Source organism: Drosophila hydei, unplaced genomic scaffold (assembly GCF_003285905.1).
Source record: "Drosophila hydei strain 15085-1641.00,03,60 unplaced genomic scaffold, DhydRS2 tig00000232-arrow-arrow-pilon, whole genome shotgun sequence".
NCBI classification, from domain to species: Eukaryota; Metazoa; Arthropoda; class Insecta; order Diptera; family Drosophilidae; genus Drosophila; species Drosophila hydei.
In genome coordinates, this window is record NW_022045690.1 from 279,299 (window position 1) to 304,174 (window position 24,876).

Below are 24,876 nucleotides of genomic sequence, written 5' to 3' on the forward strand. Positions count from 1 at the left end.
TGTGTATGTATGTGTGTGTGGGTAATTCATTGACTTCACTTCAGCAAGATAATGAGAAAAACTCAAACGAAACGTTGCCAGCGCAACGGAAAAGCAAAGCAAATCGAAATACCAAACAAAGTGCGCACACAACCAACAACAGCAAGCCAAAGCAGATAAACAGATGAACAGACACACACACGCACACATCCATATACGGATAAACAATTGCAACACAGTAAGCTACAAAGCTACAGTAGCCAGTGAAGCCGCCCTGGGGCACGAGCTGATTTAATGTACTAAACTGTGCCACGTCGTCGTTCGAATCAATCATGGCCTTCAGCTAGCATCGGAGCACCTCAAAGCATGTGTGCGTGGGTGTGCCTGACTGTGGGTGTGGGTGTGGGTGTGGGTGTGTTCTTGTTTGTATAATGAGCGTGAAGTGACTAAAGCTTAAATCAACGCTTATCAAAGCCACTGCCATGACTTGTGTCTATCTATATAGTCGGCGCTGGCAACTCTTGCAATTATCCAACTGAAGCCAAGGGCTGCATCTTCTGGTGAGTGGCGGGCAATGCAATTAGTAGTTGCGCATGGCAACCAGGCAGCTAGGCAGATAGACAGCCAGTCGGCTTATCGGAAGTTCGCTTTAAGCTTGCAAAGTTGCAGGTTTATGCTTACAGTTATAAGTGGAGCTCGATATGACAATCCGGCGACATCAACTAAATGTGCACTTTGCACATTTGTGAACTACTGCGAAGACGAAGAAGCTGCGCACGCTGCAATCTTTAAGAGCCAACAATAATCCGCTTTAATATTGTAAAAAGCATAAATTATCCCAAGCAGCAGCCCAGCAAACAGCTTCCATTGTTGTGCCTGTGTGGGTGTGTGTGTGTTTGTATACAGGATATTAAGTGCGGCAGCAGCTTGAGCTACGGCAGAGTTGAGACTTTACTCCACTGCCACATGCCAAATGATTAAGCATCAAAGGTTTACACTCTGTGCTGCTGCTGCTGCTGCTGCTGCTAGGTAAGGCAAGATGCGAGAAAATAAATTGAAAAAGCTTTTCATTTGGCTTACGCTTACGCTTGGCGATTAAAATGAAAATGAGAATTGGGGAAATAGCAAAATACCGGGGCACGGGTCTGGTATGGAAATGGATTTGGTGCTGTGCCGGATACTGGGAGCTAGGGGTAGGGGTAGGGGTAGCGGTAGGGGTAGGGGTGACTGTGCATCTACAGAATGAGAATTAGTCGCTGTCAGGGCAAAGTTTTTGCCTGTCAGACTGCCTGCCACACTGTCAGACTGCCATTAGGCCCAAGTGTTGTCAAAGTCGCCATCTTGAGGCACGCACGAACACTCACATACATACACACACGCATTCCCTCTCTCTGTGGGTGTTTGTGACTGCTTCCGGTTTCAATTTATTTTTGACGCACGCCAAAGTTTTACCAAAAAGTATGCAGCACACAATACACACACACACACACTCTGGTAGGGGCGTGGCGTTGCCTAAAAGGCCCCTAAAAGCAGCGCTCAACCAGCGGCAGGCACTGGCAATATTTCTGGCCACGCCACGCCAGAGTCACTTAATTAGTTTTTACACTTAATTGAATTGCAATGCCTCGTCATGGACGGTCAGAGCGTGGACAGAAAAGCACGCAGCACATTTGCTCTCGTCGGCTTTTTAATTTTTCCACTTTTTTAAATGTTTCTTATTCGATTATACGTTAATGCTTCGGCCGAACAAAAGAGAGACACAGAGGGCGAGAGGGTAGAGAGGGGGCAGCAGATAGAGGCGAGGCTGTTGCAGCACTTTTGCGGCAATAATAAATTTCGTGGATTTGAATTTGGCTGCGTGGCCAACTTTAATGCATTCCATGCAAATTGTGAATTTTGTGGCCAACTGTACCAGACTCACTCACACAGACACACACACACGCGCACACACATGTACAGTCGACAGCATATAGAGATAAAAAGCTATAAAATTAATCATATTTATTATGAAGCGCTTTTTGTTTTTTTTTTTTCCGAGCACACGCTTAAGCCCCAACAATTTGTGGCCGGCTTAAAATTTGTTAGCCTTATTTTAATGCATTGGTGAACGTTTTAGGCCCATTAATGCCCATGTATATCCCATGCGGACGTGGTCATGGTCGTGGTCTCATATTATTCGCTCTGCCATTACCAAATGACGCGGCTGCCCCGCCACGGCTAGGGCCCGTAGCCGGAACCGGATCCATAACCAGCTCCAAACCGCACCAGACACATTTTCGTTGCGTAATTTTGCTGATTGCTTTGCTGATTCAGTATTAATTTGTAGCGCACTTAATTTGCAGTTTATACAATGTAACTCCATTTTGATTTAGGTCCTTGCGCTCTGCATTCCGACAGAAAATCTGACAGTTTATACTGTTGTTCAAGCATGTCTCTCACCGATAGCCACAAGCAAGATAATATTTGAGCTTTAACCAGACATGTGACCAACACACTAATGGCAGATATATACATATATAAATGTATTAAAATTAAAATAGAAACATAATTTGAAAGAAGAGCTGCAGTTGTATGTATCAGCACAGACATATTGCTTTCACAGTTAAGGTATTTTAGAGAGACTAAGCCAGAGCAGCACATACACACTTTTATACAAACATAGATATATATATATATATATCTAAATATAGCTACAGCTGCAGATTAAAATTCAAATTAAACTTACTATAAAATATACAGAAGCAAGTATCGATACAAATTGAGTTGCAGCTGTAAGACGTGAGACTTGCCACCAGGCCACATATTCCAGTTTAACTGAAGATTTAAATGTGAAAGGACATAAATCAAAATGAAAATATAGACAAAATCTCAGATACAAATTCAATTTAATGTAAAAGAGAGTGGAGGAATATATAGAGGCAGCTGCAGATCCATAACTGGTAAGATTTAGCTACATAGTCAAATACAGCAGCAGACATCAATGGATACAACAGCTTATTTACATTCAAATTTAATTTAGCATATGAGATACAGATGCGAGTGCAGATGCAGATACATTTGAATACACAAATTCAAATATTGATGGCTGATAAAAACGGAGTTACAGAATAGAATAGTTTGCAGTTGCAGATACAAATTGTGCACTCTTGATATATATTATATATAGGAGTAGCAGAAGGATGAAGTACAAGTGGAAACCATTGGATGAGATATATATAAAGAAACTGTGTATATACTTAGCTGACAAAGATGAAGGGAGGCGGCACAGATACAAAATGTATTTGTTTTTAAAGTCAAAAGTAGATAAACAGACTCAAATTCTGCTTGGGGTACAGATTGCTTTGCCGAGACTTAGCTTAAATAATACAAATACAGAAAAAAAAAACAGAAACAGTTGAAGAAAAATATAAATACACAAGACAGATGCACATGAGTAAATAAAGATACAAATTGAAGCAAGAGTAAAAGATACAGATACAGATACAGATACAGATACAGATACAGATACAGATACAGATACAGATACAGATACAGATACAGATACAGATACAGATACAGATACAGATACAGATACAGATACAGATACAGATACAGATACAGATACAGATACAGATACAGATACAGATACAGATACAGATACAGATACAGATACAGATACAGATACAGATACAGATACAGATACAGATACAGATACAGATACAGATACAGATACAGATACAGATACAGATACAGATACAGATACAGATACAGATACAGATACAGATACAGATACAGATACGATACAGATACAGATACAGATACAGATACAGATACAGATACAGATACAGATACAGATACAGATACAGATACAGATACAGATACAGATACAGATACAGATACAGATACAGATACAGATACAGATACAGATACAGATACAGATACAGATACAGATACAGATACAGATACAGATACAGATACAGATACAGATACAGATACAGATACAGATACAGATACAGATACAGATACAGATACAGATACAGATACAGATACAGATACAGATACAGATACAGATACAGATACAGATACAGATACAGATACAGATACAGATACAGATACAGATACAGATACAGATACAGATACAGATACAGATACAGATACAGATACAGATACAGATACAGATACAGATACAGATACAGATACAGATACAGATACAGATACAGATACAGATACAGATACAGATACAGATACAGATACAGCAACAGATACAGATACAGATACAGATACAGATACAGATACAGACAGATACAGATACAGATACAGATACAGATACAGATACAGATACAGATACAGATACAGATACAGATACAGATACAGATAAGATACAGATACAGATACAGATACAGATACAGATACAGATACAGATACAGATACAGATACAGATACAGATACAGATACAGATACAGATACAGATACAGATACAGATACAGATACAGATACAGATACAGATACAGATACAGATACAGATACAGATACAGATACAGATACAGATACAGATACAGATACAGATACAGATACAGATACAGATACAGATACAGATACAGATACAGATACAGATTACAGATACAGATACAGATACAGATACAGATACAGATACAGATACAGATACAGATACAGATACAGATACAGATGCAGATGCAGATGCAGATACAGATACAGATACAGATACAGATACAGATACAGATACAGATACAGATACAGATACAGATACAGATACAGATACAGATACAGATACAGATACAGATACAGATACAGATACAGGTACAGATACAGATACAGATACAGATACAGATACAGTGCCTGCATTCAGCACTAACTAAGCTGACTTGGCTAACAAAGCATAGAAGATTGGCCATTTGAGAGCTGTCGATAGATGATTCGATGATTACAATGTTATCGCTGCTCAAATTCAATTTTGTTTTTACGTAACGAATTGTAAAGGCGACTAACTAATCAGATTCAGATGTCGAAAAAGAGCGATAACTCGTTATTCCTGCACTTTTGTGACGCTGCTTCGGTATCATCGAATTGATGGCCATTAAACGTACAGGACAATTCCATTTGCCATCACTTCCAGCATTCAAATCACACTCAATTAGCCCGAAGCTCTGCCATAGATAAAAAAGGAAAGAGAAAAGGACGGAAAAAAACGATGGCAGAGGGAAAACTGGGAAACGACAGGCAATTTGGCGCGGTGACCTCTGCCAAATCGACCAATAACGAACTGTGTCACTGCGGCGGAGTTGGCGATTAGATGGTGGCTGGGCTTGGGCTTGGCTGGGAAGTGGGCGGGGTGGGCCATAACCCAAATCAGCTAAAAGCCACAGAGAGCAAAGGGAAAGTCAAAATCAAATACGAATCGAAATCGAAGACTGCCCAGGACTGCTATTTCATTTACAAAAACAAGCAATGGAAGAAACTGAATTGGAGGTAATTCGATTTGTCCAAAAGTTGTATAATTGAAGAGCTGCCGCTTCCTCTCCTGCTGCCAACATGCAGATGCTGTCAAGCTGTCTATGCAGAATCAATTAGATGAGACTGCATTTCAGGGCTCTCTAATCCAGCCACAAGCTAAAATAATTATGTTAATGTCGACGGACAGAAAAAAAACCTAGCAACCACTCAAGTATATCAAAAACTAAACGAAAGTCTTCTTCTTCTTCAAAAAAGGGAGAAACGACTTAAAATAGAGCAAAACTCCTGCCAGCAGCAGATGACGCTGCGCCTGCATCTACTCAAGCTATGGCAGCAAATGTAATTAAAACTGCTGTTTGCAACGTCAATTAGAAGTACTCTGCACACACACTCAATCGCTTACACACACACACGCACACACATACGTGCTCATACGAACACAGTTTGGTTACAAAGTTGCCCAAAAATTTGTGTTGCATACTTTCAGGCAAATTTAATTTAATTTGTCTGCATCAGTGTGCGTGCGTGTTTGTGTTGGAATCCATCAAAGAAATCACTTGTCTGACTTACCTGCATGTCCACACACACACACACACACACACGTAAGCATACTGATTGAAGATGGCAGAGGCTGAATTCGGTGCTCTGACAACTTTGAGACAAAGTTTCTGTTTTTCGAGTTTTTGGAAGCTTTTCAAGTTTTGAGTGCATTTTGTTTTGGCCCGAGCAGATTTTCAATAAAAGTGCGTGCGTGTGCGTGTGTGGGCGTACATGTCTCTGTGTGTGTGTGTGCGTATTGGAATGTCGGTTTCTCTTTCTGTCCCTGGCTACAAATTCGATGCTGCAAACGGACAGAGGCAAAGCCCTGAAATTTTATGGCAAATGCCAGAGGCAAACAAGCAATTGCAGCCTGCGTGTCTTTGTGTGGGCGTTGTGTTTTGTTGAGTCACCAAGTGGCTACGGACAACAACTACGGAATGCTTTGACACTCGAAATTGAGCCTCGCCACAACATGAGACAGAAAAACATAAAATTAAATGCCAAAAAGCGAAAAATGCACATAGGGAAAAAAACCAAACGTAGAAAACTCATAAATAATAGTCTCATCGTGTGTGACAGCTGTGTGTGAGCGTCTCTTGTGGCTTATTACATTCAACTGATTGTATATACATGATGGTTTCTTTGCTATTTGTGTTTTTAATTAAGGAGTTGTACGACCATCTAGAGAGGTTCGAATTAGTATAGATAAATATAAGTTTAAACAAATTTCGTACTGAAGAAAATAAGACATTTATCTGTGTGTGTGGGTGTGTAAGTGTATGCCATTAAGAATTTAAAAACTTTTAACTGAGTCGCGTGCCGACTCTCCGCCCCCACAAACACCCCACGCCAACCGCCTGCCCCATTTTCGTCCATTATTCTTTTCCTTTTTTTTTTTCGCATTTTTCGTTTTCATCTGTTTTTCTTTTTGCAGCCATTTTTCACTATTTGTCCTGCATTCGCTACGTGTTGTTTTCATGCCTGTCCGCATTTAACATGCACAACACCGTTTTTCTGCTCACCCAGCCTCGCATTTTCCATCTCGTGTGCTTCTGTGTCTGTGTGTAGCAGCACTTTGCCAAGCTTTGCGTCGCTTCTTCAGCGACTTTGGCCAGCAATAAATGTTTGGCTCATTTTTTCCAATTTTTACACATTTTCCATGCACAAGCAAAGGTTATTAAGTTCCTGTCACCAGCTGAGTAGGGCACAGGCAGACACAGAGAAAGACAAGGAGAGATTTGAAGAGTGGGACAGAGCGATAGAGGCGTGGAAAGGAAGGGCGAGAGTCCCTTCACTTTGGCGATGCATCAATAAGGATAAATATTTGTCCATTACTCCGAATCGATGAAGCATATATCTAAGTTTTATTAACTAGACAATGAATGTATAAATAAGTACGAACGAACCATTAGACACAATTTTATTTCTTATTGTTGTAATTGCTTCCGTTACTCATACTGCGTATACTATTCCACTACTAATTACAGTTAGACTACTACTCATACTTGTGCTACAATTACTACTGCTACTATCATAACTATTTACTACTACTACTATTTAAATTACTCCTACTATTATTACTACAATTATTACAACTTCTACTAGTTATACTACTATTTGTACTACTACTTCTACTACTACAACTACTATTTATACTACTACTTCTACTACTACTACTATTTGTACTACTACTACTACTACTATTTATACTGCTACTTCTACTACTACTATTTATACTACTACTTCTACTACTACTATTATTTGTACTAGTTCTATAACTACAGCTACTACTATTTATACCACAACTTCTACTTCTACTACTACTACTACTTATACTACTTGTATACAACTACTAAATTTACTAATATTTACATTACGACTACTTTTACTACTACTATTTACAGTACTTTTACTTATACCACTACTACTACACTACAACTAACCTTTAGACAGCTACTACTATTGAACTTTATTCTACTACTACTACTATTGACTCCATATACTACTGCTTCTATCCTTTATGCTGCCAATAGCACTTCGACTAACAATTGTGTTGGTTCTACAACTACTACATAACCAACTACCACTACTATTACTTTTGCGAATACTCCTAACTAGTACTTTTACGCCTATGTCTTTCAAGTAGTAGCTATTTCAACTACAACGCCTACTCTTATAGTGTCTAGACATTGTAAAGAGCATTCGATTCTCGACATTTCAAGACAACAAGTTTTAATGTATTTTTTTTTTGTCATTTCTTATTTTGCTTCTTTTTTAACGCGTCCGCATTAAAAATGTATTTGTCTGTGGCGCTGGTTCCGGCTGCTGAGCGAAATGGAAAACTGGGCAACGAGAGGAAAAACTTTTTACGTGCGCTATTATAACGCAATTTCTTTGTGTTTTTCTTTTGCTTTGGTTTTGGGCTTTTGCCTGCAAACGTTTTCAACTTTAGCGCTCGCTTGCTCGCTTATTCTCTCTCCCTTCCGCTCAAGTGTCGCCAGCCACGCCCACACAGGCGAAATTAAAATATCATAAATTTGAGTTAATTACGGTCGAGTAAACATTAACATAATTGTGTCTTGCTGCCCGCTGCCCCTCTCGCACTGTCGCAGTCGCAGTCCCAGCTACTGGCACAGTGACAGCCAGTGCCGCATTATAAGTAGCATCTACTTATTGCCCAGTTTGCTTTGCTATTCTCATTGGACCACTTGGCCATAAATTCGGTCTCTGAAATGGAATTTCGATCGATTTAAGGTCGACGCTGCTTCAATTCGATTTCCAAAATCAATTTGCCGAACTACATTATAAACTGATATGAATTTATCCCAAGCACTAATTTGATTTCTAGCTCCCACTCCTCAATGTACGCTTTCATTTTGTTCTGGGGACTTTCGTTAGCACAGTGTATTAAGTTTTCGCTGTAAATACATAATCCAATTGATGTTGTTCTTCGCTTATTTGTGCTCTAACATCAAACAAGACTTTTGCTTAGTGCAGTTAAAGCTGAGGCTGAATTCGATTCGATGTATATATGGGCTTCTGAGAAAATTGCAGCATATCTTCTGCTACTCATATATTTTGTATGGATCTGCTGTCAGTTCGTAGCTGATTTATATGCTATAGCCCACGTTAGCTCCTTGTTTAAGGAGGCTGACTGTTTGTCAGCCAACTGACAAAGCACTCAACGCCCCTGTCTGCCTTTTGGCTACCTGAACTGAACTGAACTGAACTGAACTGGGCTGAACCGTACCGAAGCGTACTGTGTACAGTTGCCATGCCCATGCGTCCATAAGGCATTTAAGGCGTGCGTTTGATTGCCCCTTTGGCCTGTTGGGCTGTTATTGGCTCGCGAAAGCGGCGTTGATTCACAGCCAGCGAGCAGGTGTGGGCGTACCTGACTGCCTACATACATACAATCACGCAAACATACATATATATACATATATATATACACATACAATATGTTGGCCTGTAGACTTTTGGCAAATGCAATTGCCGTTGCCTTTGGCTCTGGCGCTGGCTCTGACTCTGGCGCCTGGGCCTCCCCGTTGCAACATCCGCTTCCGTTTCCGCTGCATTGCATGTTCCATCCCATTCAGCTCCGTATGTCTGTGTGCCGCTTCGTTGTATGTGTGTATGTCCTGTGTTTAATTTCGATTTGGATTGCCGCCTGGCAATGAGTCAGTCAACCGTTTGGCTCTGCATTTGCAACAGCCAACAGCAAATTGTTGCCGACTCATTTCCGATGATTGGCAGCATTCGCAGCCACTTCGAGTACATCATCATTTTTGATTAGCATCTGCTGATTGCTGCAGCTTAAGATTAAAAACGCATAAGCAGCCCATTCCAATCAGCACGAACTATTCGAGCTTTAAGATCACTTTGACCAATGAAGCTTGCGAGTTCAGCAGAGTTTTGAAAATCTGCCACTTTTGGTGGCCGAGTTGAACTCCGGCTACCTTCATAGCTTCGAGATTACAGGGTATGTTCAAGCATGCATATTATATGTTGACAAAGTTTGCTCTGATTGCGTCAGTGTTTGCCTTAATTCTGGTAGATTGCGTCCGAACACGGACAACGGCGTTATTTAATATGCCCCTTACTGTAGCCAGCGGCAGCTGAAATTGCAGTTCATGTTGTTTGGCATAGACTATGGTGTCATCGTTGACAGCACCAGCAACAGCAGCAGCAGCAGCAACGACAACTACAACTACAACTTCAACGGCAACGGCAACGGCAACGGCAAGAGCAACAACAAGGCATGCAATAACAAAGCTGATTGCAACAATGACGTAGAAAAGACAAACATAAAGCCAAGCCAAAAGCTTGGGCCAACAAATTTTTCACATGCAAACAGCAGGCAAAATGTTAAATCTGTATATATATATATGCACACATATAGACTTTTATATGTATATAAATACATATGTGTGTGTGTGTGTGTGTGTGTGAGTGTTGTTTTGTGAATTATTAGATTGCCTGGAAAAATGCTGGCACGTCACTGGCAAGGCGACGTTGAGCTGAAGAACGAGCATGTTTCCGCCTTTTTGCCAACTTAATTACTTTCGAAATAGTTGAGCACACAGAGAAAGAAAGAGAGCGACAAAAAGAGAGTGAGAGGGTGAGAGCGAGAGGCATATGAGCGATGGCAATTGGTGTGTGGATGGATAGCTGCATGAGCCAAGTAGCTGAGGCTAGTCAGGCGAAGGAGCTGTCATCCAGGCTTGTTACACGCGCCGTTCGCATATGCCAGAGGCGCAGGCTATTATTATATTTATTAGTGGAGAGCAGGAGTAGGAGCTGGAGCAACAGCAGCAGCAGCAGCAGCAGCAGCGCCCGAGCAGGAAGTTTTTTTAATGCAGCTACGTAACGCTGCTCAAATGCATTTTGATAATGGAGTTTGCATAGATACCGACCTAGCGACCTGCCTAGCGAGTGGCTCAGCGAAGCGTCGGGCAACTCAATTTTCTCGTTGTTATGATAACAAGAAAACAAAAAACAAAACAAGCTAAAATGTTGCGGATAATCAAGATGGTTGAGCAGCACAACGTGGGCATAAAGCTGGGAATAAGACTTTTCCTAGTTGACATGCCGCCGGAACATACACAAAGACAAGCTTAAGTTGCGCAGCGAAACAGAAACTAATTTAAGTTGAGTGGGAAAACTCTTTAAAATTATACAAAAATAAATTTAATGCAATGAGAGCTCATGTATATCATATATATATATAGACTTCTGAAAAGTAAATGATATATATTCAATACTATCGCTACGTCCATCAACAACTGCTGAAAAATATCGAGTGCAACTTTTTCAATCAGCAAAAGTTTTTAGAAAACACTAGAAAAAATGCTAAAGTGCTTCAGGTAGAACAACTCAAAGTATTTAAGCTTTGATGTTTTCATTTGGTCTGTAGTTATTTTGTATCAAGATTGACTTTAATGCCGTGCCCTATAGCAGCTCTGTTCCTATACACATATATATAGATATGTATATATATATATATATGTACATGTGGTTTTTTTTAACATGGAAATTGACAGCGAGCTCTATTTGGACAAACAATGCTTTGTGCATGGCAGCAGGTTCTACATGTGCGCTTTATTGAAAGCATTTCGCTGACGAGTTTTGGTTTTTTCAGACACTAAGCGAGTGAATCAGTGGCACATGCTGAACACCGAACGCCGAACACTGAATACTGAATGCTGAATGCTGCATTTGAATGGCAGCCAGATGCGAATGCGTTGCATTCATTCAAGATTCAGTTTGTTGAAACATGAACCTGCAGCTTATCAGCGCTGATGCCGAACAATGGCCAGCAACTAATGGAAATTCGCAGCAGCAGCAGCAAAAACAATACGTGTGCGCAGCGAGGTCAAGAGACGAACAGTGATGGACAGTGTAGTAATCTGCCTGTTGCCACAGTCCTGCGAGATGTGTCGCAAAAAACTGACTCAAATGCGGCACAATACGTCGATGTTGAGAGCATCAACAGAATTGGCAACTACGAATAGAAACTCCAACTAATTGAGAGCTGATGAGTGCGACACTTGAGCCGAGGGTAGCTCTTGGCTTACTGCGTCGATCTGAATCAGAGAGCAAAATCATTCAATCAATCCATCAATTGAGCCTGCTTTGCTATGCATAATTCAACTCTGCCCATTCATCAAACTGCCAACTGGCAACTGTTGGCTGCCTTCTGCCTGCTGCTTCTGCCTGGCAATGGCAACTGTAATGAACCATTTAAGACATCGTTGAGGTTTAGCTGCCGTCAACATGCATACCTCTGTCTGCCCGCCCAGACCCGCCTAATGAGTTCAGTTGTCTCACTTGATTGCCACATGTGCCGCCTGCTGTTGTATCCAAGTCATATTCACAGTCCAATGCGATCTCTCGGTCTCTCTCCCTCTCTCTCTCTCTCTCTCTTTGTCTCTCTGTCCCTCTGTATGTGGCATCATTATTTTTTATCGCTCAGCCACACCCACCCAGCAGTGGTACGGGCTGAGCGCGTCAAGCTTCACTTGCACAATGTGGCGTATGATTAATGTCTATGTTGTCTATGCTGCGAGTCAAGTCAAATGAACATTACGTATACGCACTGCTAAACGCACGCTGTAAAACTGATGCTATTATATTTCCCCCTCATATTTTTGGCTCTGACTGATTAGATAGCTGAGAGTTAAAGTTTCTAGAGGAAATTCTCTTACAGCAAATGCATTTCTATTGTAAGTCGCTGCTTCACCTTTCTTTCTTGCTTAAGCACGTTCTTAGTTGTTGGTCCAGGCATTAATTCTATGCACATATGACCAACAGCTGGCTCATTGCAAGTTGCGTGTGGCCCCTGTCGAGTGGAATGGAACGTGACGTGAATGCGTGTTTGTCTTATTGATAGGCACTCAGCTGTTGTTGTGCCTATTCCGTGTCCAGACACATATGAATATTTAGCAATATGACATGATTTGATTGCACCACTTACACACCCACACACGCACGCACACACACTGATGCACATGCTCTCATATTTGTAGATTCTTTGGCATTGATGGAAAATGTATTATCAACTAATCCGTGCTGCATTTGCATTTGCATTTGCAAATACTATTTACAGGCCGCCTCGCCGCGCTGGGAGCCACAGATCGCCGTGCTCTGCGAAGCCGGACAAATCTATCAACCGCAATATCTATCCGAGGAGGGACGCTGGGTAACGGACCTCAGCAAGAAGACAACGGGCGCCACATGTTTGCGTGATAAAATGGATTTGCTTGATTACTGCAAGAAGGTAAGTAAGGGGGATTGCGTTTTCAAATTGAAAATGCCCAAGTGCTCCAAGGGAAGCAGCTGGGGATGGCAATGGGGATGGGCACGTGTTTGTAATGTGCTGCTGATTGAATTGAAGCCGCATGAAAATTGCTATTTGCATTCACTATTGCATTTACTTTGCATATGAAAAGTGAGCAGAGATTGCGCATACGCCACGTGGCCCCATTGCAAAATGTAATTTTATGGCCACGCTAACGCTCAAGTGGCCAGCCGCAAGCAGCAGCAGCAGCAGCAGCAGCAGCAGCAGCAAAGCAGCGGCTTTGCTGGCCTGGCAACCAGCGCAGCAAGCTTATTTCGAACTCTGGCTGCCCCCCAAGCATCCCTTTCACATTCACCCAGCCTCTTCACTCAAAGTGCAGCAGCAACATGAAAGGCAATAAATCAAAAGCGGCAGCAGCAGCCAGCCAGCATTTTGTAGGCACACAACCGAGGGTGCAGTAGTGGCAGCAGCTATGCTCAGTAGTTGAATGAGTGTGTGGAGCAACAACAATTTAATTTGCGCTGCGTTGAAAGCGTTTATATTGAGACAACATTAAACGACACTTAATTAATTTTCCATTAATTTTCGCTTTTTACTTTCTGCTTTTTGCTTTCTGCATACGCGTATCCCTCTCTCTCTCGCGCTCTATGTCTCTCTCATCCAGGCAGGCAGTGCGAACACACATCGCGCATACGCCTGGGACGCCCTCATAAATTGGCTTGCCTTTGGCTTTTTTAATTAAATTTCCCTAGCTGCCGGCTAATGTAGCGTTTTTTCTTTCCTTCTTCAATGCAGCCCAACAACAAAGCTTTTGCTGATTGACACCGGCAACAGTGTTAAGTGAAATACTATGTCGAATGGAATCAAAGGGCGTCGAGTGCATTCATATTTCAGCACAATGGCAGAATGGCTTCGTATGAATAAACTTAGATTGCAAATTGCAAATTGCAAATTCATTTGCATTGATCGCATGCGATGAGACTGTGAGTCGAGTCAGTCGCTGTAAACTAATATCTTGACTTGAACACCACATTACAAGCTGTGGCTCTGCTCTGCTTGTCTCTGTTTGGTAAATATGACATATTCTGTGCTCGAACTGAACATTTGGCGAATGTTTCTAATGAGCCTTGCGGCCTGTCAAAACTGTCGCATTTGATTTCGACACGCAAATTTGTTGCGGCCTGCTGCTGACGCTGCTGCTGTTGCTGCTGTTGTCGTCATTTTGCCACAACGTAAATCATATTATACACACACACACACACATGTACATTTATATATATATTTGTGTGTGTATATTATGGGTTTGTGGAAAATATTTCATTGGCTTTGCATTTGCATTTTATTTTTGCCTGGCTGTAATTTACGTTGCTCTCGTATTTACAATGTGAAGCGTGTTTTCTTTCTTCTTCACGCTAGCCATATTTTATAATTATGTTAATTTTTATATTATGCTTAATTTATGTGAACATGTTACCGATGACAACCCCCGCCCGCTGCAGGCCACACCGCCCACATCCGCCCACTGTTCTGACAGCGGCCAATGCTAATTGTAATAAATTGCGAAATACTCGTAATTACATCAACAATATGAAACAGACAATTAGAAGGAAACAAGTGCAAATTAAAATAGCATTGATTGCACAACAAAAGCTAAATATTTTCCCAAAAACCAAAAATATCGAAAATAGAAAATGCTTTAAATTAGTATTTAGTCGAGCCATCAGCCTGCCAGTCCAGCTGCTCTGCACGACATCTGCCTTCACTCAAGACCGGACTCAAAGCATTTCTCGCTGCCATGCTTATGAACTAGCAATATCAATGAACCAAGAGAGCAGCAAAGGTATTCGATGAAGCCACAGGGTTCTGCATGCAGATCTAAGCAAAGATAAATTAACATTGCTGGCTGCTGTGCGGCAAATTAGAATAAGCAATATGCAAGAAATAAGGAAAGTCACTAAGAAAGATACTGAATAGCAAATTGAATTTAAATATCTTTCAATGCTTGGTCACTTTGTACTTTTGCATACATACAAAATCATCAAATGCCCAAGCGGCGTATGAGAACTTTTCATAGCAGTTGGAGTGGCAACGGCACTCAAGATATTTACGTATTGTCGTCATTGCTGATAAGGCCGAAACACGCGCAAAGACAGCAACGACAACAGCGACAGCAACAACTGTGAGAGCCACACAAATCCCAGCCATTAGACAATGCTAAGCTGTTGCTTTCAACTGTGCACCACCCAACCCCCACCGCGCCTATCAGGCTTTCATCTCTTTCCTAATCCACCTGCTGTTGCGCCATTTTCCATTCGTGCATTCATTGTTTGCTTTGCTTTCGATATACAAAAAAAAAAGAAGAGGGAAAACTGCGACACTAACGAATTCCCTCTGACAATAAATATGTATGAGAGCTGTGCACAGCTCCATAGATGTTAGTCTGTTGATATTTAATTGAAACATATTTAGAATAGCGAAGCTCATAATTGAAGTGCTTCAAAGAATAGAAAAGCTTAGAGCAATTGATAAATCAATAAAATATTCTGTTATTTGCTTCGCTTTGAATCGCAATTTGAATTTGCATAGCAAAGTTGGACTAGGGTACAAATCAAACTGACTAGGAAAGAGGGAGAGGGACAGTGAGCAAGCGCTGTCATTTCCTCTTTCTCTCTCTATGCATAATTTGATTATAAAACCTTTCCTAATGGGCATATCAAGTATAAAACGCGTATTCAAGCTCAGTTGCGCTGACCATTAATGTCAAGCGCTGGGTAAAAAGTCAAATTGATGTTGCTAACAAATTGCATTTTCAGCTTATATATGTCTGTGTGTGTGTGTGTGTGTGTGTGGGTACATTTCTTAAACATTTGCCTGCTTTTTAATTTGGTTATTTTGATGCGGTGCGCGACAGCAGCCCCTGACCTCAAACAAACAGACAAACGCAAATAGCGCAAAGTTTACGCTCATTTAATTTACTAAGTCAGCCACACACACACACACACACACACACACACGCACAAAGAGAAGGCCATTGCGGCTCTGGCGCACATATTTGCCCATTTACTTCGCTCGTTTCCCATTCAAACGTTCGAGTCAATCCTTTTTACGCGAAATAAATCAAGCCGCACAAAAGTATGCTACACTTTTTTCTCATTTTTTTTCAGCAGTCGTTCAAAATTTTGATGTTGGTCGCAAAAAGAAATTAATTAAAAAAAAAATGATGAAGTGAACCTGTTGTCCTTTGTGCTCGTTTGTTTGTTTGTTTGTTTGTTGTTGCTTTTGGCGAATTGTTCGACTGGTTGCGCTTTTTGGGTACGCCACAGCTCCGAAGTGCAGCAGAACAAACTCATTTATGTATATGCATATTTAAATAGCCTGCCACTCTCCCTTACTCATTCTGTCTGTGTCTGTTTGTGTTCTTTTTTACGCCTTATTTTGGTTTTTATTTCGCTGTTTTCCATTCAAATGGAAATTAATTAATTTGCAGCTGCTTTACGGCGAGGCGCACATACAAACCGCCGACCAAACGTGTGGTTACGTGTCCCTGGACATCAACTAAGAGGTGCACAGAGCGCGGGGTCGTTGCTGGGTGGGGCGTGGCTGGCACTGTAAGTTGGAAAGTTAGGGCAAGGGGTCGTATTTGCTTAGTCGCATTGATGTCAGGCAACCAAAAATCGTTCGCTGCTTTCTAATTGTTTGCACAGTCACAATTTAGTTGTTATTTTTGTTGTGCGTGTGCGTGTGTGTGCGCGTGTGTGTGCTCTTTTGTTTGCTTTTTGGTTTTTGTAATGAGCCGAATTACATATTCGTAGCTTCGACCGAGCACGGCCCAAGCCGTTGTTGCTTTTGTACTCATTTGCATTGAACAAGCATTGATTTTTAGGCCATTTTGTAAACAATTTGTTCGCCGCCCCGAACCCCCGAGCCACCCAGCTATGAAATATTTATTCACCATTTGCATTGTATATAATACAAAATGTGTATAAGTTAATTATTTTAAGATTTCGAAATTATGTTAAGCGCGTACGGAGTATCGGCGTTAACACTTATTCGAAAAATGAGAAGACTTTGTGAATTCCGTGGCGATGACCGACGTTCTTTATTTCCAAAAATCAACTAACTCTATTTGACAATCGTTCTTATAATAGAAGCTAGCCCTAAGCCCTGAAAACGCTGGCATTGCATACAGTACTAGGTCGCTGGTCAGCAACATTGTTGCGCGTGGACGCTTCCGCTGTTGTGCAATGTCCGCTTGAGACAGCTGGTGTCGTAAGCATTTATGCTGAGAATGCATGGTCAGCTTCAATATTTACGTTCTGCTGATCAATTGTGTTAACTCCTCCCCCACTTAGGTGAATGACGTCCTCGGAGTTCTTCAAACTGTTAATTACCGCTTGAAGATCAAGTTGACGTTTGCTCCTCTGATGTCTTTGATAAAGTTTCGTTGAGGCGTAGCAGGAAAGTAGAATGATGACCACGGTTAGTCCAGATATTATTGGTCTTTTTACCAGTTGTTCTTCTATTTGAGCAATGTCCCGGATGTTTTTTATGCTTAGCTTCTGTAGGTACGGCAGGCTCGGTATTTCCTGATGATCCGTTATATTTAGAAGCGTGGATGCCGCTGGTCTCGGGGATTTCCTCACGTATTTTTTTGGATTTTTATATACGGTGCCGTTTACCTTTATCTCGTTGTCAAAGGTAAGGAGGAATGTCCCTTTCACCATTTGCTCGTCAACTATAGCCACTCTGTCGTTGATGATGATAACGCCATCGTCGATGATGGTTAGAGGTTCAAGATGGCTGGGTCGAGTTGAGCAATGTGCAGTGCCACCTGAGTGCAGTTGTTGCGCGCACGTTGTATAGGGTAATTTCTTACAGAACGTTGTTGTGAGGGCTGTGCTACAATTTCCTATTGATATTACATGGTTGTCGCAAACAGCTATATCGTAGTCTTCGGCGAAATTGATTACAATGCCATCGTGTTGGACAGGGTATATTGTTAATTTTTTACATACTATGTTAGGCTTAGGGTATCTTATAATAAAGTGTAAAAAGTTATTATTTAGCAAGACTTTAACTTGAGATACTTCCATTAAGTCAGTAATAGTGATATTTATAGGGTGTTCATTAACAATATTTTTTAAGTCAGAAGAATCTAATATGGAGGGGTTTACAATTCCAACCTTTGCAAGTGTTACTGATAGCATCAAGGTTTCTAGTTCTGAAATAATTATTCTGTTTCTTGAGAGCAGTGTCTCATACAAATGTTCTGTATCTATTTGCTTTGTTTTTGTTATGAGGTTTACTGTGTCGGTTAGCTTATTTATTTGTTCTTGCATTTTTGTGTTTATAGTTACTTGCCTGTTTTCTGATTCTACAAGTTCTTTCTGTGTAAATTTAAGATTTTCCAAGTCGTCGGAGTCTGGCGTGCCAGCTACGACTTTAAGAACGGTGCCTAGCATATTAATGCTCCTAGCATGTCTATGATGGATATTTACTGTGGCTATTAGTGCTTCTATATGTTGTATATCTGTGTCTAATAACTGTCTCATATGTGATCGTGGAAAATTTTGTCTTAATTTCTTCGTGTCCTCTACTATTGCTGAGTATAGAGTAAGATTAGTTGAATGTTTTAAATATTGGAAATCCGTCCAAATGGTTACATATCCGTCTGAGATCGGTATGTAATCTGTGTTCGTATAATCGGTAAGTTTCGCCGCTACCGTTGTGGCGAAGAGAATTATAGCCCAAATCCTAAAGATAAAAAGAAATAAAAAGGGTTTAATGTTTTGTTTACCTTAGGTTGTCTTTGTGGACCACCCTCCCTTTTATTAAGACCGTTGTCCCCAAGTCTGCGTCAATTTTGTTTTCATTGTACAGTGGTGTCAATTTGTTCCCTAAACGTCTGTTTGCCTTTACAAGAACTGTATCGCCTACTTGGAATTGTCTATCGTGTCTTGTTTCATTTACCCTGTTTATTTGGAGCTGCTGTGCTTTTTGAATTTTATTTCTTATTTCAATTTTAAGTTCTGGGGAGGATGAGTGGATTATGTCGATTGGACGTTTGTCTGTTACCGAGTGAACTGTGTTGTTGTATTCAATAGTTGCTTGGAGTATCGTTTCAACGGTATCTGTAATTTTTCTTTGAGCTGTTAGGCATCTTGCGATGTCGCTGAGGGTGCTATGAAATCTCTCGACTTGTCCATTTGAAGTACTATGGAGTGGTGGGGCGTTTACGATTTGAATGTCATACTGGCCGTTTAATAGTGATTTTATTGTTTCGGACTTTAAGGAGGGTTCATTATCGCAATAGATCGTCTTGATATGTCGATAAAAATTTACAAGTTGTAAAATTGCCGATTGTATGTCGATTATTGTCCTTGAAGCAATGGGTTGAACGGTTGCGAATTTTGAAAATTTGTCTATGCATGTAAGGAAGTATTTTTTATCAGTTGAGTATACGTCAATGTGTAGCATTTCACCCACATAGGAAGGTATAGGAGTTTCTCCAAGTATTTGTTTTTGTGGGTGACGGTTGTACTTAGCTGTTTTACAGATTTTGCAATTTGCAACCACTTCGTTAGCTAGTTTTGTCATTTTTGGAAAAAAGTAGTCTTGTAAAATCTGTTTTACATTTTCTTGAGCTGCTCTGTGGGCTCGATTGTGTTCTGTTACAGTTATTTCTTTTTGTTCGTTCTTGTCAAAAATGTCATTTACCATATGTTTTGTATATCGAAATATTGTTGTTGGGAAAGTTTCTATTAGTTTATGTTGTATGAATGCCAGTACTGGTAACTCGCAATGGATTGCATTAACGACGTCTTTTTTGACTACATCGTAAACTCTTTCGATTAACGAATTTCTGTCTGAGAAGTGAATTGTATGTCGGATTTTTTTACCGAATATAATGACTGTACGATCAGAGGCTACTCTATCTTCTTCAATTATAATTTGGTTTTGGAAACAGTTGATTGGTTTGTCTGTTGTTTCTATAGTGTACGTGAGTGATACTTCGCTATGCATTGTAGCTCTGTCTGACTGTGCGTCGTCTTCCAAGGCATGAATATTATGCCGCGATAGCGCATCAGCAACGTAGTTTTCCTTCCCTGGCTTGTAATAGATATTTGCATTATACTCGTCTATAAAAGCTTTCCAACGCCTGATTTTTGCGTTTGGATTACGGTCAGATACTGCAAACGTCAGGGGTTGGTGGTCCGTAAAGATATTTAAATTTTTTACTCCGTACAGATAGTTTCGGAGGCTTTTCAAGGCCCAGACTATAGCAAGTAATTCTCTTTCATTTGTTGCAAAGCTAAGTTCCCTATCTTTCAATGTCCTTGATATCATGGTGATTGGTTTTCCACCTTGGGATAAGACTGCCCCTAGACCAAAGGACGAAGCATCAGTTGTTAAATCAAACGCTTTCTTGTAGTCGGGGTAGAGTAACATTACATTTTCGGATGCGAGAACCTCTTTTAGTTTCTCAAATGCCGTGAGTTGACTCTCGTCGAATTTTACTGGTATTTTCTTTGATTGTCCTGCGCTAACTTTGCCGTTTTCGCCTTTTAAGATGTCGCTTATAGGTTTTGCCAAAGATGCGAAGTCCTTGATAAAACACCTATAGTAGCTTGCCAGGCCGAGGAATGATCTGACGTTAAACAGAGTTGTTGGTAATTCGTAGTTACGAATCGCTTCAACTTTACTTGGACATGTCTTTATACCTTTACTTGAGACCACGAAACCTAGATATTCAACGCTTTCTTTGAAAAAGTGTGATTTTTCTGGCGAAACTCTCATGTTGGCCTCGTATAGCTTATCTAAGACCCAGGCGATATGTTTGACGTGGTTTTCCATGTTTTCAGAAAAAATTATTACGTCGTCGACGTAAACATAACAAGATTTTCCGATTTGCTCTCTGAGCACATCGTCAATGGCTCTTTGAAAAATACTGGGTGCATTTTTCAAGCCAAAAGGGAGCCTGCAAAACTCATACTTTCCACTTCCTATAGAAAAGGCTGTCTTTTCTCTGTCCTTTTCAGCAAGTAAGATCTGGTGAAATCCGGATTTCAGATCTAGGGTTGTAAAATACCTTGCTGTTCCTAAGTTGGATAAGATAGAGGCAATATTGGGGATTGGATATTTGTCGTCTATTGTTTTTTGGTTAAGTTTTCTGAAGTCTATGACTAAACGCTTCTTTTTCCTTCCCTGTTCATCAGTACCTTTTTTATCTACAACCCAAACGGGGTTATTGTACGGTGAACGAGATGGACGTATTATACCGTTTTTTAACAGGTCTTGAGTTTCTGCGTTTACGAATTCCGATACGCCCATTGGGTATGGGTATAGTTTGGAATATATGGGATCCTCATTTTCTGTTCTAATGGTGGCAATGATGTTGGTATTATACGGGAGTGCCTCATTTGGTTCCGCAAAGACTCCTGTTCGTTTCTTGAGCATTGTTTGAAAGTTTGTCGTTATGGCTTGAGGGGTTTCTATTTCTTTGACATCCGTAAAATTTACGGCTGGGCATTTTAGAAATTTAATAGTCTCGGAAGTGCAGTTTGTTATTAACTTCTTGTTTTTGAAATCTAATATAACGTTGTTTTGGTTTAGTAAATCAAGTCCAATTATACCGTCAAATTTCGTAAGGTTTGGTAGTAAGAAAAATGTTGTATTTGTGTTAAAAAGATGCATTGTACACTTCCTGTCAATATCGTTATAGCCATGAATTGATTTTACTCGAAAGGGTTTTTCTACTGGCTTAATATGTTTTAATTCTTTTAATGGTTTAACATAGTTTTTAGAGGCCCCTGTATCTATAAGTAATCTTATTGTCCTTCCTGCCACTGATCTTTCTATGAACGGTAGCAGGGAGCCAGGTCTAAAAAATGGACCTGGTCATATTCGTCGGATTCGTCTTCAATGTCTTCTGCCTCATTTTCTGCGATGGTCCGATATTTATTACCGTCCTGTTCATATTCTGAATCTCTTGCTTCTAAATAGTTAACTCTTTGCTGCTTCGGTCCTGTGAGTCGTGCACTACTATTATTTGGTCTCTTGTTTGCTTGTCCCTGATTATTGTAACTTTCATATTTTGTGTTTTGTTGTTGAGTCGACCACTGAGTTTGCTTTGAGGGAGCCGTGTTTTGCTGGTATTGGGTCGTCTGTCCGAAGCGAGCGGATGTATCAACGTCCATTGGTTCAACTTGTTCTCGTCGTGGTGAGAATTCTTGTTTCTTATAATATGGGCTTTTCCCTGGCTGGTTGTATTTTGGGTCTTGAGTTAGGTTCCTATCTCTGCCTTGTTGTTTTTGTACTGTTCTCTGAGCCTTTTCTTCTAAACTACGTGCAAAATTCGTGGCAAACATATACCGGTCATGATTAGACTCGACTTCTTGGGCTAATGCCAGTGCAGACGGAAGGTCAGTTGGTCTAGCTGAGAATAGGACATCACTTAAAGTTTTCCTGGTACCTGAGATGAATACTCGTAGAGCGTCTGCCCTGTATTTCTCATTTAACGAAGAGGCAACGTTGGCGTCATAGGTCATGATTGTCTTATTTATGAGTAAAGTCAGTTTCTTCTCCACTTCGTCATAGTACTGTAGTAGTGTCAGATTTCCTTGACGGAGTGTTGACAGCTCTTGTTCAATTAGGTATATCGGTCTTTTGTCTGCGTACGTGAAATCTAACCGATTTATAATGGCCCTAAAATTCAGAGGAGTGTCAAACGAAGAGAGTACCATATCGGCGGCGTTTTTAATTTTGTTTCTTAATATTCCTAAAGCTTGATAATGTTTCGAGCTACCATCATATTTTTCATATACTTTGTATGCGGTATGCGCAGCTTTCCTCCATGATACATAAGTCTCATTTTTTCCTTCAAATTCTGGAAGGGATTTCATTATGTCAAGGGTTTCATTGCAAATGACGCTTGCCCTGATCTCGGCCTCTCTAAATGTTTCTACTTCAGGAGTGCTAACTTGTACAGAACCAATACGTTGTTCTATGTCGCGTAATTTCTGATCAAAGTTTTCTTTTTGGGTTCTTAATGCGCTTGTAACTGCGCCTTCTACAATCGCTCTTAACTGTTCGTTAGATAAAGACATTTTTATTTTTTCACCTGTATCTATACTTTGAAATTTTTTTACTAAATCTTGTATCTCACTATCACTCATAACATGCAAATAAGATATGTGTAGTGTTTTTTATACAATTAAAATTTAGTTGAACAGTTGGAATTGTATTTTTACAATTTTTATTTATTATTATTCTTTTTTTTTTTTTTTTGAACACCCTACTTACATGTTCTTATATTATTTTCGTAGAGCTGATGGTTTGATGAATCCCTTGGTGAACTTTTTTTGTTGCGTATTAGTTGTAATTTATAATGTTTTTTTTCACAAATTATTTGTTGAATATTTGTTTAACTGAGTTCGGGTTTTTTTTTTTCACAAATTTTTTTTTAATAATTGTTTGATTGAGTTCGGGTTTTTTTCAAATTATTTGTTGGAAATTTTCTTAATAGAGTTCGGGTTTTTTTTTTTTTCACAAATTATTTCTTGAATATTTGTTTAACTGAGTTCGGGTTTTTTTCACAAATTATTTTTTGAATATTTGTTTAATTGAGTTCGGGTTTTTTTTTCCGATTTCGTTGGGCGCCAGTTAATTATTTTAAGATTTCGAAATTATGTTAAGCGCGTACGGAGTATCGGCGTTAACACTTATTCGAAAAATGAGAAGACTTTGTGAATTCCGTGGCGATGACCGACGTTCTTTATTTCCAAAAATCAACTAACTCTATTTGACAATCGTTCTTATAATAGAAGCTAGCCCTAAGCCCTGAAAACGCTGGCATTGCATACAGTACTAGGTCGCTGGTCAGCAACATTGTTGCGCGTGGACGCTTCCGCTGTTGTGCAATGTCCGCTTGAGACAGCTGGTGTCGTAAGCATTTATGCTGAGAATGCATGGTCAGCTTCAATATTTACGTTCTGCTGATCAATTGTGTTAACTTATATCTAACTTATTCATTGATTCGTATGGCCAGGCCATGCCAGACCATGCCAGACCAGGCCAGCCTGCCCGTCCGTAAAGACATTTCCTTCTATTGCCTGACTAGTGTGCATTTGACACAGTTTCCTCGAACATTTTAATATTCAATTAACTTGTAAATGCATACGGTTATTGTCATTGCTTTCATTTTAATTAATGAATACAATTTGTTCAACTGCTAAAGTCAATTTGTTTATTAAAATATCCCAAGCCATGTGAAGTCGAGCGTGTTTCATGCTTCGATCTCAAAGGAGGTTTCACTTGCATTCTTAGATTTAATAAATATTTTTATATTCGATCTATTTTCCATCTTAGTTAGGTGAAGCTTCCAGTTACCAATTAGTCGACCCTAACTATATTTTCGCCCTTTTTATGCTTGATTCGAGGAGCAGAGGACAATGGCTGCCTGCTGGTCGCTCGCTGGCTGCTGATAGTTAATAAACGGCTTATGAGATTTATGCTCAGTCGCGTTCAGCTCTGAGTATTCAATTACAAAACCTTCCTAATTAACGATATGATGGAGGGCGCATGCTTCTCGCCACGCTTGCCCTCCG

General features: G+C 40.2%; 1 protein-coding gene across 9 annotated transcripts in view; it reads left to right on the forward strand.

The window, feature by feature from the left end:
- The window catches only part of LOC111597367 (amyloid-beta-like protein), a 60,011-nt gene that overhangs the window by 20,654 nt on the left and 14,481 nt on the right, over positions 1 to 24,876 (forward strand). For all 9 annotated transcript variants that reach the window (XM_023312033.2, XM_023312026.2, XM_023312058.2 and 6 more), the window contains exon 3: positions 13,079 to 13,249. In XM_023312033.2, the coding sequence (XP_023167801.2) occupies positions 13,079 to 13,249 (171 nt within the window). The remainder of the gene's footprint in view (positions 1 to 13,078; positions 13,250 to 24,876) is intronic.